This window comes from Tursiops truncatus, chromosome 9 (genome assembly GCF_011762595.2).
Source record: "Tursiops truncatus isolate mTurTru1 chromosome 9, mTurTru1.mat.Y, whole genome shotgun sequence".
In the NCBI taxonomy this organism is placed as follows: domain Eukaryota; kingdom Metazoa; phylum Chordata; class Mammalia; order Artiodactyla; family Delphinidae; genus Tursiops; species Tursiops truncatus.
Window position 1 is genome coordinate 29,406,515 of NC_047042.1, and position 17,283 is coordinate 29,423,797.

The 17,283-nt window shown below is 41.5% G+C and overlaps 1 protein-coding gene across 4 annotated transcripts in view; it reads right to left on the reverse strand.

Moving 5' to 3' along the window:
* Positions 1-17,283, reverse strand: part of ELAPOR2 (endosome-lysosome associated apoptosis and autophagy regulator family member 2) — a 193,662-nt gene that overhangs the window by 87,273 nt on the left and 89,106 nt on the right. For all 4 annotated transcript variants that reach the window (XR_012333906.1, XM_033862946.2, XM_033862947.2 and 1 more), the window contains exon 2: positions 3,131-3,251. Coding sequence is in view for 3 of the 4 variants with exons in the window: in XM_033862946.2 (XP_033718837.1) it covers positions 3,131-3,251 (121 nt within the window). In the remaining variant the exon portion in view is untranslated. The remainder of the gene's footprint in view (positions 1-3,130; positions 3,252-17,283) is intronic.

Here is a 17,283-nt window from a genome sequence, read left to right on the forward strand (position 1 = left end):
GAAGGGATGGAGTCAGAACAGGGGTTATATCCCCTCATTCTGGGAGGAGGCAATGAGTGCTGTGTGTTCAGGAATGACATGCTACCTGCAAGCTGTGCCTGAGTGATGCCCACGGACACGAGACTCAGCACCAGGGCTTGGAAGAAGCACCAAAGTTCCCTGGAGCTAAGCCTGGAGCCAAGCCTGGAGCCAGCAGAGAGAAGGAGCGAGATGAAGTCATTTCAGTGGCCCACGGCAGCACTGCCTAAGACACTGAGGTTTCCAGAGCAGGGGGACAGCAGGACAATGAGACGCTGTGTCAGTTAATAACCAGAGGTCTCTCCATCCCACTTCCTGAGGGCAGCAAGCCTCAAGCTCACATACAGTCCAGGGATCCGCCACAGCAAATACTGATACCTGACTTCCCACTAACTTCACTTAGAGCCTTGTAGCCAGATTTTACAAGATTTTTAAAGAAATAAAGATATAATATAGCTTACCCATCAATTCTATTTAAAAAAATGCACAGGTGCTACATAAACATTCTCATAATCCCTTTCCTAAGGAAAGGCCTCCTCTACTGCTTCTTTCTGAGGAAGGGGGAGAGATCTAGCTAATTACATTTTGAAGACTCTACAGGAACTTCCACCGAGGACACATTCTGGGTTTTGCTTCACTGAGAGACACTAGGATCTGGGGAAATTACGTCTCACATAACCATCGCCCTAAATATTTTTCACTTACTTGAAGCTGCCGCGTTCCGCGTTTTTCTTTTCTTTTATGTGGCCCAACTGCTGGGCCACACCATCCCCACCCCAACGGGGTCCTGGAAGCTCCTCCAGGCTGTCATCTTCAAGTGGTAATCTAACTCAGTGGGTAAGAGACAGGCTCTGGAATCAAACATGTCTGTACTTGAACCCCAGATCTGCCATGTCCTGGCTATATGACCTGACCTGCAGTAACTTATTTCACCACTTTAAGTCTGAGTTTTCTCATCAGTAAAGTGGAAATACTAAGACTAGCTATCTGAGATGGTTGTTGTGAGGATACAACAGAAAATGATGCAAAGCTCCAAGCACGATGTTTAGCATGTAATCTGTATATGAGAAATGGTAGCTATTACTAGCAGTAGAAAATCTAAGCCACTGAAGGAATAGTCACTTATTATCATAACTGCCTTCAGCAGTGAGTTTCAAAATAACTTGCCTCTACCATACAAAAAAAAGTCACAATCAGAGGCCAGACTAATAACTCCCAGAGCTGATATAAGTATACGGCACAAAAGTACGTGTAAGTTCAGATTTCAGACAAACTACCAAGACAAAAAATGCCCCAGCCATCACATAAGTAGTATCATTTCCGGGTATCATTTTTAAAGTAAGTACTGTCATCATTTAAAGTGACAAACAACTAATAGTGAGTTTACTAGACCAAGTTCTTAGAGCAGTTCAAGCTGGCATGTCAAATTCATAACATTATCTGTGGAAGATCATAGTAAATAATGAGCAAAAACATCCCTGGCAACATTCAAATAGAAATAATTTGTATTGAAGCATCAGTTCTGAAACAGATTTTTAAACCCTTGGCCGATAAATTTAATCACTAGTGTCCTGGTAAGTGTTGAACAACCGGCTCTCAAGAGGCACCTGATTTGTAGTGTTTGCCAATTCCCATGGTGTAAATACTCCACCATGGCCCATTTCAAAGGCACAATGAGTTCTCAAAAGCCAGTGCCAGCCAACAGCAGCACACCACTTAGATACAGGGTAGTATTCAAAATGGTTACACACTCCACCTCAATAGGGCTGTTTACAAGGAACCAAGGAATAAGCCCACAAGTAAAAGGTAAATATAGATAAATGATACACGGATTTTCTAGGAGGATGACAGAAGCAATTTTGCAATGAGCTAATTCCACAGGCAATACTCAGGCTGCTTCCCTTTTAACTGCAATCCTCCCTCACTGAGAGCTGGTCCTCTTTCTGCACAGGTGGTCACATATACCCCAGCCTTGGATCATCTTCATATCCACTGACCCCACTATCCTCTTAAGATTCTTGCTAGACCCAAGTCTTTCTCTGGTTACCTGGGTTCTTAGGTTCTCTCTGTATTCATTTAATATCATTCACCAAGAAATGATGGCTTTCTTCCTTGATTTTCCTCCTAAGACTTGCCGTCTTCCCGTCTCTCTTTTATCAGTAAACCCACACCTATGCTAAAACTCCTCCAGCTGGTAACAGAGATACAGTTTCTCTATGAAGAGGAAGGAATTAGCTTCCCGTTTAATTAATTTGCTTATCTGCTCTTTCATTTGGGAACAAAAGAACTCAGCTTTTAGGAATAACATTTGGAAGGCTGTAGGAAAACCAAAATAATCTCTCTGTCTTATTCCAGCTTTGAACTCTAGGACACCCCAAGATGACTTCACTGCAGGAACCTGTGACTCACCAAATTCAAGGATTTTAAAAAGTAGACTTTATAAATGAAAATAAATTTCATGACATATTTCTGTTAATTCAAAATGTTGCACTTCAAACTTGCTTAACTGCTAAAAGCTGTTGAATGTGAGAGTCATCAATTCTCTACTCTCTCTGTACGTTACACTATAAAGTCAAATTATATTATTTCTATGGCAAGAAAAAGAAAAAAAAGAAATCCAATGCCGGATGAAAGCGTGTGTATGTGTGCTGGTGATGAAAGCACAGCAATGTGACTATACTTAATGCCACTGAACTGTACACTTAAAAACGATTAAGATGCTACATTTTATGTAACGTGTTTAACAATATTACACGCACCAAACGTTACTACGTGTATCAAAAATGTTTGAAAAGTCTCTTAAAATGTAAAGAAGAAAAGAAATCTATTAAATAGAAATTCTGCCACTCTGCCCTTTAGAATTTCAAGTAAGACAGTAAACCAGATTTTTTTAAACAAATAAATAAAAATAACACCCTTTAATATTGCCTGTGTCCCGTTACAGACCAGACGTAAGGGCGCTGAGTGTTGAGAAAGGATGCTTTTGCTCTGCTAGATCAATGTTCTTTTTCTCAAAGGTCTTTTATATATGCACTACAAGGAACTTCTCGGGCTCGTATGAAGGGCTTATGGTTTGATCAGGAAAACAAGTGGTCAAAAAGTCAAAACGTACTGCATTCTTTGCCTCTCACTGGGTCAGGCAGGCCAGAGCAGTCCACTGCAGAATTCGGAATGGCAACTCTCCATCTGGAGCCACTGCTATCACATTCTGTATATTCAAAGTGGTAATCTTCCTGCAAATAATCACAAACACAAGCCTTTGTTAGAGCCAATTTTAATGGGACAACTGCGCTTTCTCAATCATCCCCAAACCTGCCTGGAAGCCTGGCTGCAAACTGTTCTCTCTGCTTGATCCTTATTCTTCCCCCACTCCATCCACACCAAGCAGTACTTTGATCAAAAATGTATCATGCCAGGCACTGAGTAGGCGCTGAGGATCTGACAAGGGCCACGACAGTCAGGCGCTCACGGGGTGACCAGCGAACTGTACTCTCACCCACCCCAAAAGGCAACAGCACACAGTCCCTATTTTTTGCAGGCTTCTTAAGCTCTAAATAATTGATAGATATGAATACAAAAGCAAAATAACCCTAGGAAATTGAAGGCTGTCACTGTCCCAAATTTTTCAAAGAAAGAAATAGGAGAACTGTTCCCATTGACCTAATTTCTCACTCTGTTTAAAATTTAACAGAAAGTAGAATGATTAATCATCCAAATACTAACTAAAAGACTACCAGTTTTTAAAGCAGCTCTCCCAGGCTCAATCTCCCCCACCACAGCAAGCTGCCTTCAATCACAGACTGTAACGCAGACCATTTACTACAATCGCCAAATAAGACCAACGCACTTGTCTCTGGCCTCTATCTTCACTTGACCTCCCCTGCTCAGAGCACATTACACCCGTGAGATGCTTGAGCTGAGAGGAACGAGGACAAAATGTCATTAGACGTTTCAAGAATGAGAGAAGTTATAAATCTACTCCAAAATATTTCAGTTCAGTATCTTAGAAGTTGCTAGTCTGCTTAATCTACTCTGTTTGCCTCCTTTACTGTATCAATGACAGGAGTGAATGGAAATATTGCCACATAAGCATCAGGAAACCAGGTGGGGAAGTTTGTGTGTATATATGTTATATGTGTGTGTGTATGTGATGTGTGTGTGTGTGTATGTGATGTGTGTGTGTGTGTGTGTGTATACACGGAAAGAATACCAGTTAAAAGGCTGGTTCTGGGGCTTCCCTGGTGGCGCAGTGGTTGAGACTCTGCCTGCCGATGCAGGGGACACGGGTTCGTGACCCCGTCCGGGAGGATCCCACGTGCCGCGGAGCGGCTGGGCCCGTGAGCCATGGCCGCTGAGCCTGCGCGTCCGGAGCCTGTTGCTCCGCAACGGGAGAGGCCACAACAGTGAGAGGCCCGTGTACCTAAAAAAAAAAAAAAAAAAAAAGGTTGGTTCTGGAATCAGGTCTGAGTTTGAACTGACATCTCATTCTTCCACATACAATCAATGTGCTATACTGGACAAGCCACTTCGCCTCTCAAAGCAACCATGTTTTTCATTGGTAAAATTACAATAATAGTATTTCCTATCTTGTATGGCTCTTGTGGCAGTTAATTGAGATAATGTCTGTAAAATGTTAGGCATGTTAAGCTACACTGGGTTAGCACTTATTAGTGGTAGAATGATTATCCTTCTTAAGGGCAATGTGGGTACCGAGGATGATATAGAGGAAGGAGCTAGTAGCGGTAACAGGATAAGGCGCAAACAACCTGAGTCTCTGTTTCCCCTGCTTCAACTTCTGCACACACTCATGATATATGAGAAGGGACTGAGCGTTAGAGAAGGTGTAATTACCGGGCTGGAAGCAAAGGCCTTATGCTGCATTAGGACTCTCCCCAGAATTAAGATTCAGTGTATACTTCAGGCAATCATCTCTGAAGAGTATTTTGTCCTGTCAAATTTTTTTTTTTACAAAGTTTGGTAACAGACGATTTAAGATTAAGTTATTTGACAAGAGTCTAGATTTCAAATATGTTTTACTGCCAACTGAGGGCAAACCTACGTATGTAAAAAAAAAAAATCAATAAAATCTGCCAAATGGGAAAGGCTTTTCAGAGGGAAAGATGGGAGGAAGGAGGGGGAAAAGGGAGGAAGGGAAGTAAGAAAAGAGGAGAGGGAGGGAGGGAGGAAAACATAACAAAGGTCACTAAATTTGACAAGATACAAATGTTAAACACTGTACACCAAAAGTCATCATAAGCAAAAGTAAAAGGTAAACAACAAAACAAACTGGCGAAGAAACACACAGCAAAGGTTAACTAACTTAAGAATGCTGGGTTTCCGAGTTCTGGAAGTGAAGGGTGGTGATGGCTGTACAACAATATGAATGTACTCAGTGCCACTGAACGGGACACTTAAAATGATTAAGATGCTAAATTTGATGTTGCGTATATTTCACCACAATCTTAAAAATTAAAAATGTGAAATAAAAAGAATACTGGGTTTCTAAAGATCGGTAAGGAGGACAAATAACTGTTGGAAGAATGGTCAAAGAACACAAGCGATTCATTAAAGAACAATACAAATGGCCAAGAAGAATATAAAAAAAAGTTGAACCTTGCCAAAGAAATACAAACAATGATTTTCATCAAGTTGCCACGACATTTAAAATATATATTTTTTAAAACTCCCTGAGGTAACAGTGCAGTAAAATGAGCACTTGTGTGCTTCCAATGAGAGGATAAAGTGGGCAGGCTTTCTGGAGAGAAACAGTCAATATGTACCCAGATCTTGAACTTGTTCAAAAACTGGAACCCCAAATTCGACTTCTAGCATCTAATCTAAGGGAGAAAAATGTTTCATGGGTTCAGTGATTTATGGCCCAAATTGCTCATGATGACTTTGCTATAGGTTGAGGGAGCATAATTAATAGTTGAGCATTATTTTCCACATGTATTTATATCATTAAATACTCATAATAATTCATGTGGATTAGGAAAAACAGGTAATATGATTCCCATTGTTCAAATGATACTCAGAACGGATAAGCGATTTACTCAGAGATACCCAGCTAGTAAGCAGCATAGCTGAGAGCAGAAGTCAAGCCTTTTGTTTACTGACCGGTGTCTTCAGTTTATACAACGCCATTGTGCTTAAAGTAGAAGGTTACTGTTTTAAAAGAGAAGGAGTGGTCAAAGTTTTAAATATAAAATCCTGACGGTTACAGAAGTCTAACAGTAAATCATAAGGATGTTTCACGTTCAAACAGAATACGAGAGTGCACAGGTAAGCGGAAACCATTTGATTCCCCTCTTTCTGTATTAGTTTTCTATGGATGCTGCAACGAATTACCACACACGTAGCCACTTAAGACAACAGAACTTCATCCTTTCACCGTGCTGGAGGCAAAAAGTTCAAAATCTTTATCACTGGGCCAAAATCAAGACGTCAACCAAGCTGCGCTCCCTCCAGGAGCTCTGGGGAGAATCCACTCCATGCCTCTTCCAGTTTCTGGTGGCTGCTGCCGTTCTCTGCCTCTGTGGTCACACTGCCTTCTTTCTCCTCCCCCCTTGTGACTGTATTTAGGACCCATCCAGAAAACCCCTCACCTCAAGATTCTTCTTCACATCTTCAAAGCCTTTTTTTGGTCATACTCACGGGTTCCAGGGATTACGACACAGGTATCTTTTGCGGGGGGTGGGGGGTGGGGGGTGGGATAGTATTTGGCCTACCACGATCTCCTAGTGCAGAAGAGCCTAGGCCAGGCATGCAGTTGCATGATGGTTTTCTTGTTCCTCTTGTTCCCAGTTATCTGCATTAAGAAGACTTTCCTGGGCTTCCCTGGTGGCGCAGTGGTTGAGAGACCGCCTGCCGATGCAGGGGACACGGGTTCGTGTCCCGGTCCGGGAAGATCCCACATGCCGCAGGAGCGGCTGGGCCCGTGAGCCATGGCCGCTGAGCCTGCGCGTCCGGAGCCTGTGCTCTGCAACTGGAGAGGCCACAGCAGTGAGAGGCCCGCGTAGCGCAAAAAAAAAAAAAAGAAGACTTCCCTATTTCCATATCCCACTGAGATCCTGGTCCCCGTATGTAAAATTCAGGTGATTTGTTATCATCCTTGCAAAATAATGATGCTGAGAATTCTGGCATGAATTTCAAATGAAGAAAGGCCTCTGAATAAAATAGGTAAGCTCAAGAAAACTCTCCGCCACCACTGCCTCTGTGTTGTTCAGGTTGCCAGTTATGAGATGACAACAGCAGTAAGTACATGGAAAAAGAATGTTGTGTTCTCTGGCTGCAGTGGTAGATGTCATATGCCAATTAATTTTCCTATGGTTCTTTATTCTACCTGCCTCCTCCAGAATACGCTTGAAATCTAAAGAGCCAGAGCTATTAAGTTACAAAATTCTTAGGACCCCAGCAGGAAGCTATAATGTGTTTATTTATAATTTAAAAACACTGAAATGCAAACGTACTTCATGCAGAGGGCATCACTTGGGTCAGGAATTTAGACTGTAGCCCCTGCCAGACGGGTTTTATTTTTTTAATTATTTAATAGGCTATTTCATCTGGGCCAGTAACCATTTTTTTCCATCTATTTCTGAAGTCAACCCTTAAACCCATAGCAGAGATTTAAGAAATAGTGTGACGCAGTAAAATCACTAAAGATACAATATATGCCCCTAAAATGTTCTGAATGGTATTCAAGGTACTGAATAAAGAGAACTATAGCACATACACTTTCATATTTATAGATAACACCCCATAACTCTGGCCACAGACCCAAGAAAACATTGAGCTAAACTGATCCCTTGGAAATGGGAATTTTCTGGATGTCAAAGAGCAATGAAAAAGAAAAGGTAAAAAGTTTCTAACACAAATATAACATTAATACATGTCAAAGATTTTATTGAAGTCATTAACTAACAAGTCAATCTGGAAGTTAGCCATCAGTTCAAAGGAGAATTCAAAGAATACACATAAACAGGCAATCAGGAAAGTGAAATGAATTAACTAAGAGATGCAGAACTGGGAAATATCCTGACGGCAACAATCAATTGCATTCCAAAGTATAAAATCCATTTTCATTTCTATGGACAAGAATCATTTGTATGACTATCAATTTCCTACAGCTCACAGTGTTGTAAAATAGTTCAAAGACAGAGAAAGATGCAGGCCCCTACAAAAACTGATCATTCAGCAAGGTGCTCTAAACAGGACAGCCAGTCATCTTTTCTGCCTATTTCAACGTGTTTCACCATTTTTCCTGACAAGAGGGGAGATTCCTGACAATTTTTCCAACACTACAGGGCTCCTGACATTTTATCACCAAACCTAATGATGTGAGTCAGAGCACACTCTAAACAACAGAACATCCGCTGACAAGCCACAGTCTCCAAATTATAAACCGGAGGAAGGGCTTGGCCTGACCCGACTCAGGAGATGTCAGTTATTTAGACATGTCTACAAATCACAAAACACTGGGGAAGGAAAACACTGCCCCAAATAACAAAATGATGGGATTCCCTGAAAACCTTCCATTGTAAACATGTGGGAACCAAGGAAAGAAAGAGCCAAAAAGAAATACACCTGATCAGTGTGGATGAAAACTTGTGGCTCAGGTCATACAGAGTGAAGTAAGTCAGAAAGAGAAAGACAAATACTGTATGCTAACACAAATAGATGGAATTTAAGAAAAAAAAATGTCATGAAGAACCTAGGGGTAAGACAGGAATAAAGACACAGACCTACTAGGGAATGGACTTGAGGATATGCGGAGGGGGAAGGGTAAGCTGTGACAGAGCAAGAGAGAGGCATAGACATATATACACTACCAAACATAGAGTAGGTGGCTGGTGGGAGGCAGCCGCATAGCACAGGGAGATCAGCTCTGTCATTTGTGACCGCCTGGAGGGGTGGGATGGGGAGGGTGGGAGGGAGGGAGACGCAAGAGGGAAAAGATATGGGAACATATGTATAACTGATTCACTTTGTTATAAAGCAGAAACTAACACACCATTGTAAAGCAATTATACTCCAATAAAGATGTAAAAAAAAAAAAAAATTGTGGCTCACTATCTGCAAGAACAGAGTCACCAGCCACTGCCTTCGCTGACCTTCAAGACACCTTGAAAGGCGCGCAGGGTGGAGATCAGGAACGAGGCTTTCTGTGCTCTGGCAAAAAACTGGCAGAAGAGGCCTTCAGATAGTTAGACATTTTCAGAAGAAGATTTTATGGGCCCAATTTCTTCCATCTTCTCTTATCTGGAAAAGCACTAAAATCACTAACGGAGATATCCTCTCCTCGGGACCGGCAGCAACCTTCTGCCAAAATGTGTGCCTGACTGGACGCTGCCCCTTCATCAAAATCACATACACATTGCCCTCTCCTCTTACCTCTTTGGAGCAGTTCCTCAGAGCTCTCTGAGAGGCTGTCTCCCAGGCTATAGTCCTCATTTTGCCTCAAACAAAACTTAAGTCACAACTCTCACGCTCTGGTTCTTTTTTTTTCTTTCCAGTAGACATCAGCAAACACTTAAGGGAAGATTACCCTCAATATAAATCATGATCATACACACACACACACACACACACACACACACTCACTCACTCACTCACTCACTCACTCACAACTCAAGTATAGCCACAAACTCTCAAACCGTGTTATCTTACACCTAAACAGAAAATGTCGGGATACACCCAGATAAATATTAGATGCCCACAGGACCCCCTACAAAAGACTTTCTCCTTGACCCATCTTTAGTCAGGCTCCTCTGAACTCTCTTCCCAATGAAGCCTTGACCTCTAGGCTTGTGTGTTCATCTCTGCGTCACCCAGTTTTATCAAGAATCCTGTCAACTCGGTTTAGCTAGAATCCCCCCTCACCCCTGATGTTTCCTCTTAGTAATTTTCATCCACCGACCCTCACCCTGCTCCTTGACTATAAATCCCCACTTGCTCATGCTATATTTGAAATTGAGCCCAGTTCAATTTCAATTTTTATGGCTGAGTAATATTCCCCTACTGCAATAGTTCCTGAATAAAATCTGTTTTTACCATTTTAACTACTGACCAGCTCTGGTTTTCTCTGACACCCCCTAACACAAAAGTCATTTTATTAAAAGCCTCACAGTGCTCAAGGAAAACCTGGGGTATCATCTCCCAATTATGATGACAGTTGCTATAGTTTAACTACACATAGATTAGACAATGTTTCAAATAAATCTCACATATAAAAATAATATGCATATATGTATATATATGTCTTGATATTATCTCGACAATACACATATATTTTACATATTGACATTCACATATATCATCTGTCATGATTTACACCTGTGTATCAATATATATCATTTTTATATATTAACATTAATATATATCATTCTTTACTTCATGACACTTAGTTATTAAATAAGTACTATGGCTTAAATGCTATGGGACAGATTTAAAATAAATCTAGCATATAGTCCCTGAACTCAATAAGCTTATGATTTTGTTGGAGCAGACAGGACAGACACGGACACACACACACCCTACATAATTTTATAAGAAAGCATCAAGACTGCGGAACCAAAGTGGAACGGTGGCATCACAAGACAGTGTGCACGTAAAAACTATCTGGTGAAACTTAGCCACAAAAATCCCTCAACTCTACCGTGAAGTAAAATGTGTACCACTTCTCAGTAAACTCGTCACAGCCAATTTTTCCTTAAGCCCTTATCAATCAGATACCCATTTCTTAGCAATCAAATGGCTTGCATTTTAGGGACCATTTTTCTAGAAAAACGGTAAAATGTGTATGATGTGATCTCATCATATCATGATTTCAGAGTCAGAGGAAATCTCTGTAATCTCGAACCACCTGAAAAGGCTTTGAGGCGAACGCCCTGAAAAACAGGTGGGGTTTATAACTACTCTAGTGCATACCAGCTCCCTCATTACTAGCTAGTTTAATAGGGTGTGATAAACGGTGAGGCCAAGCCTGAAGATAGTATGCCTGAAGATATGCAGTGAAATACATTAGCCTAAGATGGAAGGATAGATAGGTGAGTGAACTAATGAAAGAACAAACAAACCAACAAAGCTGCCTGGTCTTCAGTAGGATGAGATGTGTTCACATCAGTGACCCTTCACGAGAAAATCAGTTCCCTGATGCTCCCTGCCTATCCTCTGCAGTCAATTAAGAGTTGACCACAGTTAATTATAATGATCCAATAGATGAGCACAAATTCGAGGTTACAGAGTCAAAAGCAGTAGAGGTAGAAGAAGAAGAAATAGTGCTGATACCTAAGAGAACATACACAGAGGGAAGGGACCAAAAAAAGCAAACAGAATTCATTTTTCTTCATATAAGGCTCCTTCTCTTTGAGTATTTTTATGTGAAATGTTGACAAGAGCATTTGTCAACACTGTATTTGATGAGACTGCAACTCCTCTGGGAGCAATGCCCTCAAATTTAAGTGCTCAGCACAGTGTGTGGCACCCTTATTTGAGAGAGCGAGACAGCAGGAAGGAAGAAGGGAGAACGTGAAACTGTAGTGCTCGGCACAAATATTCCAACTCCTATTCCAATGGATAAGGGCACACATCCTACTACGTGGGAAGGTCAGAAACAGGAGAATACTCAGTGCAGATACACATGAGACATAATAAAAACTTTCTTAGACTACATTATCAAGTACACGAGCACACAGCAGTGTGCAGAAACATTTATATTCTAATTTTTCTTTTATAAATGGAACATGAAGTTAGTTACCATGGGAACCTAAGGCTAAGTAAAGCAATATGTATCACATCTATTTATGACACATTCTCTTCTCTGCATTTGCAGACACGATTGCTTTTAAGAAATTATTTTGAAAACATTCATGTTTCAAACCTGAGTTCTATGTCTGTCTCTGTAAACAAGGCCTTATAAGTACTCAATTCATTTTGTCCTGCGATACACATTCCTGGCACATGTTCCCCATGCCACTGTGTAGATGCTGGGGATACCACAGGAAATCAAGCAGCCAAGTCCCTGCTCTCGTGGGGCTTACGTTTTCGGAGGAATAGAAGTGCCCAGGTCGATGGACATTTAGGTTTCTTCCACGTCCTGGCTATTGTAAATAAATAGTGCTGCAGTGAACACTGGTGTACATGTATCTTTTCGAATTACGGTTTTCTCCGGATATAAGCCCAGCAGTGGGATTCCTGGAGCATATGGTAGTTTTATTTTTAGTTTTTTAAGGACATGGAAGCAATCTAAATGTCCATCGATGGAGGAATGGATAAAGAAGATGTGGTACATATATACAATGGAATATTACTCAGCCATAAAAAAAGAACAAAATAATGCCACTTGCAGCAACATGGATGGACCTAGAGATTGTCATACTGAGTGAAGTCATACAGAGGAAGACAAATATCATATGATATTGCTTATACGTGGAATCTAAAAGGTGGTACAAATGAACCTATTTACAAAACAGAAATAGAGTCACAGATATAGAAAACAAACTTATGATTACCAAGAGGGAAAGAGGGGGAGGGATAAACTGGGAGATTGGGATTGACATGTACACACCACTATACATAAAATACATAACTAATAAGAACCTACTGTATAGCACAGGAACTCGACTCAATACTCTGGAATGACCTACATGAGACCAGAATCTAAAAAAGAGTTAAACATATATCCACGCTGAAACCCCAGCCCAGCACCACTGTCCTTCCAACTGAATCACCTCCCCCAAACTAGCAGCCACCTCCCTGCTCCCCCAAAGGTGCCCTCGGCGGATGTTACACCTCACATGAGGACCCTTACCCCTCTCATTTCAGCTAATTTTCACATCTGCTTACCCTAGAAATGAGATTTGCTGGAACATAACCTTTATCTACAATATCATTATCGTTACTAATAAAAACACTAACAACATTTGCAGACCCCTGTAAGCTTTCCAGAATAATTTTCATAACATTATCCTACTTGAATTGGTCCAAAGCATAGTCCTACATAGCAGGCAAGTATCCTACCTCCATCCTCATGGCCACTGCCCTATTTCAATCACCATCTTCTGCGGCCTGAATGACTACCAACAACCTAACTGGCATCCTGCTTCTGCTCCTGTGCACATCCACAACACTGCAGCCAGTTCTCATTATGTCATCCCTGCTCAAAACCCTGCAACAGCTTCAAATTAGCCTAAGGACAAAGTCCATGAAAGGCCTTTCTTCATTCATTTTCTCTCTGCTTCCCCAAGTTTCATTTCTCAACCTTCTGCATGTATGAAACATTGAAACAATGGAATCAAATACGCTATATTCTCCCTTCCCTCCAGGTCCTAGACATGACTTATGCTCAGCCTGGAAGGCTCTCTCTGCCCAGATCCTGTCACAGCATAAAGAAATCTCTGTAATCACAAAGCACCGTGGAGCAGGTTCTCCTTCAAGCCCACGACTAAGCTTTGCAGGACTAAGGGCAACAGTATACATTGAGGTGGTGCCCCTTCATGTTCTATACTCACCCACCTTGAACAGCCTCCTCACGTATAAGCAGTGACCCCAGCCAGCACATCCAAGCTCTGTCAGTGCCCCTCGCACAACAACACAGTCTACAGTCAGGAGGATGGACCTCAGAAAAGTCTTTAAATGCCCTGGAAGCGGACCTGGGCCTTTTAAGCATCTAATTCCAAAGTCATGTAGGCCAGAGTATGGTATAAAAGGGCGGGGGAAGAAGGAAACATGACATCTAGGTGGGCACATCTCCCTGGCACATAGATTACCAGGCAGGAGGAGGGACACAGCCAGAGGAAGACAAGAGGGGGGCCCTCTGCCCCAGAGACCAAGGTGGGGGGCCCTCCTGCCTAGTCTGAAGGTGGTCCTGATTTCTCTTATATAACTAGATCCAAAGGTAAGACCAGCAGGAAAGGTATCTACCACTGTAAGACAGAATTTTCAGGGAGGGAAGGAAAATCGGTCTACTTCTTGAAGAGTTCTTGGGTAGAGGTAATTTTTTTCTTTTTTCCTCTTTCACTTTTTTTTTTTTTTGGTCTCACCCAAATAAAACTGTAAAATGGTATATAAAAGTCCAATATTCCAAAAGGGAAAAAAAAACAAATCCTGGAAATTGATTTTTATGTCTAATAACATATGGTTGTGAGCTTATCTGTATATAATATAAAAATCCAAATTTTTTCTAATCAGGCTGAAACTGAAAAGGTTGCTTTTTGCTTCTGCAAAATGTGAGCAACTACTTACTATTTAACAAGCACCAAGAGAAACTGGTTCGAAAGTTTCAGAAAGGGCTTCCCTGGTGGCACAGTGGTTGAGAGTCCGCCTGCTGATGAAGGAGACGCGGGTTCGAGCCCCGGTCCGGGAAGATCCCACACACTGCGGAGCGGCTGGGCCTGTGAGCCATGGCCACTGAGCCTGCGCGTCCGGAGCCTGTGCTCCACAGCGCGAGAGGTCACAACGGTGAGAGGCCCGTGAACCGCAAAAAAAAAAAAAAAAAGTTTCAGAAATGTATTAAACGTAACCCATGACACATCAATTCCACTTCCACTTCTGAGCACATAACCCAAGGAAACCATAATAGGTTGCATCATAGCATTATTTAAAACAGTAAAAACTTGAAAACACTCTAAATGTGCACCATATAAGGGACTGGTTAATTATTGTGCACTCATGACAGGATTTTATATAGTCCATTCTAAAATGATAATGCCACTGCCATATTTAATGACAACATTATAACATATTTAAGTATAATATAAAGGTTATATAAGACAGTATGTCTGAACTTATGGGTGGGGCTATGTACAATAATAACACATGGAAAAATGAGTGTAGGTATGTATACCAAAAGATTGACAGCAGTGAACTGAGTGTAGAACATAGTGATTTTTTTTTAATTGAAGTATAGTTGATTTACAATGTTGTGTTAGTTTCTGGTGTATAGCAAGTGATTCAGTTATACATATATATATATTCTTTTTCATATTCTTTTCCATTATGGCTTATTACAGGATATTTCATATAGTTCCCTGTGCTATACAGTAGCACCTTGTTTAGGAACATAGTGATTTTTTAAAAATAAATTTATTTATTTATTATTTTTGGCTGCATTGGGTCTTTGTTGCTGCACGAAGGCTTTTCTCTAGCTGTGGCAAGCGGGGGCTACTATTCGTTGCGGTGCGCAGGCTTCTCATTGCGGTGGCTTCTCTTGTTGTGGAGCATGGGCTCTAGGCATGCGGGCTTCAGTAGTTGTGGCACGTGGGCTCAGTAGTTGTGGCTCACAGCTCTAGAGCGCAGGCTCAGTAGTTGTGGCGCATGGGCTTAGTTGCTCCACGGCACGTGGGATCTTCCCGATCCAGGGCTCGAACCTGTGTCCCCTGAATTGGCAGGTGGATTCTTAACCACTGTGCCATCAGGGAAGCCTGGAACAGAGTGATTTTTATTTTCCCTTTTATGATTCTGTATTTTTAAATTTTTCTACAGTTAAAAATGTACTACTTCCCCTAAAGTTCGGGTAGTTGCTTTTCCAAGACATAAAAAAAAAAAGTTCCTGTTTCTCCTGACTTTAAAATAGGTACCGGATGGGACATGCAAAATTCCAAAGTATACTATTAAAGGATTATTCCATTATCATTCACTAGTTGCTCAGTCTAGATTAGTCTCTCTGATGGGTGTCAATCACTAGCAAGGCTTTAAGGGCAAAGGTCACGAGACATAGGTTATAAGTTCTGTAGAAGGCAGCATGGAAAAGAAGACCCAGAGCTAAGTACTGTACAAACAGGCAGATACAAGGATTCAAAGTGGGTACAAAGTGGATAAGGAAACGTGGCAAGCGTTGGATGGGAGAAAAGAGAACAAGACGGTGAAGGGACTCTGACAACACAGTTTGCTGATTTCACAGTTTGGCTCAGGAAAGGGAAAACTCCACATATGAATTCAGCTAAGCCACTGGCAGAGTTCAAAGATTTATAAAATACAGTTTAAAATCAAAAGCTAATTCTTGTCAGTGCTGCCACTTGAAATTGAGCTTTACTTGTAAAGAGTCTACAGAAATAGCATAGGTGATAAGAGGCTATGAGAATTTTGACATCCAAATCATGTTTTTGCTTGCAAATTGTGTGAGCTAAATAAAAATAAGCTAGTTATTTCTTTTGCACTCAACTGACCCTATAAGAATCTCTCAAATTAAAGGAATTTTTAAAAAAATATAGTATAATCCTAATACCTATTGTCATAACTACATTCCCAGAAAGTAAACTTTAAAAATCTGTTAGAGACTTCCCTGGTGGTCCAGTGGTTAAGATTTCACCTTCCAATGCAGGGGCTGCGGGTTCGATCCCCGGTCAGGGAGCTAAGATCCCACATGCCTTGTGGCCAAAACACCAAAACATAAAAGAGAAGGAATACTGTAACAAATTCAATAAAGGCTTTAAAAATGGTCCACATCAAAAAAAAAAAATCCGTTAAAAGATTTTCTCTTTAATCCAAAAGAGCAGATGCCCATTGTTCTGTCCGGCTAGCATCCTTTTCCCATTTCTTCAAGTAGCAGCGTGACTCATGCCCTCATTACCCTTTGAGGACCTCTTCTAAGATTCTAGGCAGCTCTGATTGGGTAGCCAATCCCAGGACTCCGAGCCCTGGCCAGGCCCTGCTATGGACATGTTACCTGGGCAGTTTTAATAAACTATTCATGGGTGCTGGCCAGGATGGAGAACACCTACTACAGCTTCTTTTTCCCACTCTGCACAAAATGCAAAAAGCCAGACTCTGCAAAATTAATAATAGCAAGCGATCTGGGGAAGAATGTCAAAACTTGAATAACAACTAGTACAATGGTAGTGAGTTTGCTGGTTCCTTTTCTTCCTTTATCTCTTGGCTTTGAGCTAAAAGTGGGCCCAATCAGAGAACTGTTTAGTAGATGTGGATTATAAAATCTCATCAACTGGCCAGAAGACCAAGAAAACGGATCCCTGTTAGCTAGATAAGGGCAGGGTGGTGTCGGGGAGGCGGAATGTGCTTTTTTTCCCCTTTTTTCCTCTCTCAGCCTTGCCCCAAGGCCAGCACCACTTACATAACTACACTGATGCTACCACAGTGACACAGGTACCTAATACCCCAAGAGGAAACCTGTCTCTCTGGATAAAGGAACTGGAACAAGGAACTCCTGCTGTGCAAAGAGTTGACGGTGGCAGGGGAGGGGTTACCTTTGTTATCCTTTTTCTCCCTTCTTTCTCTTGACACTTTGCCCCAGTCAAATGAAATGAAGAG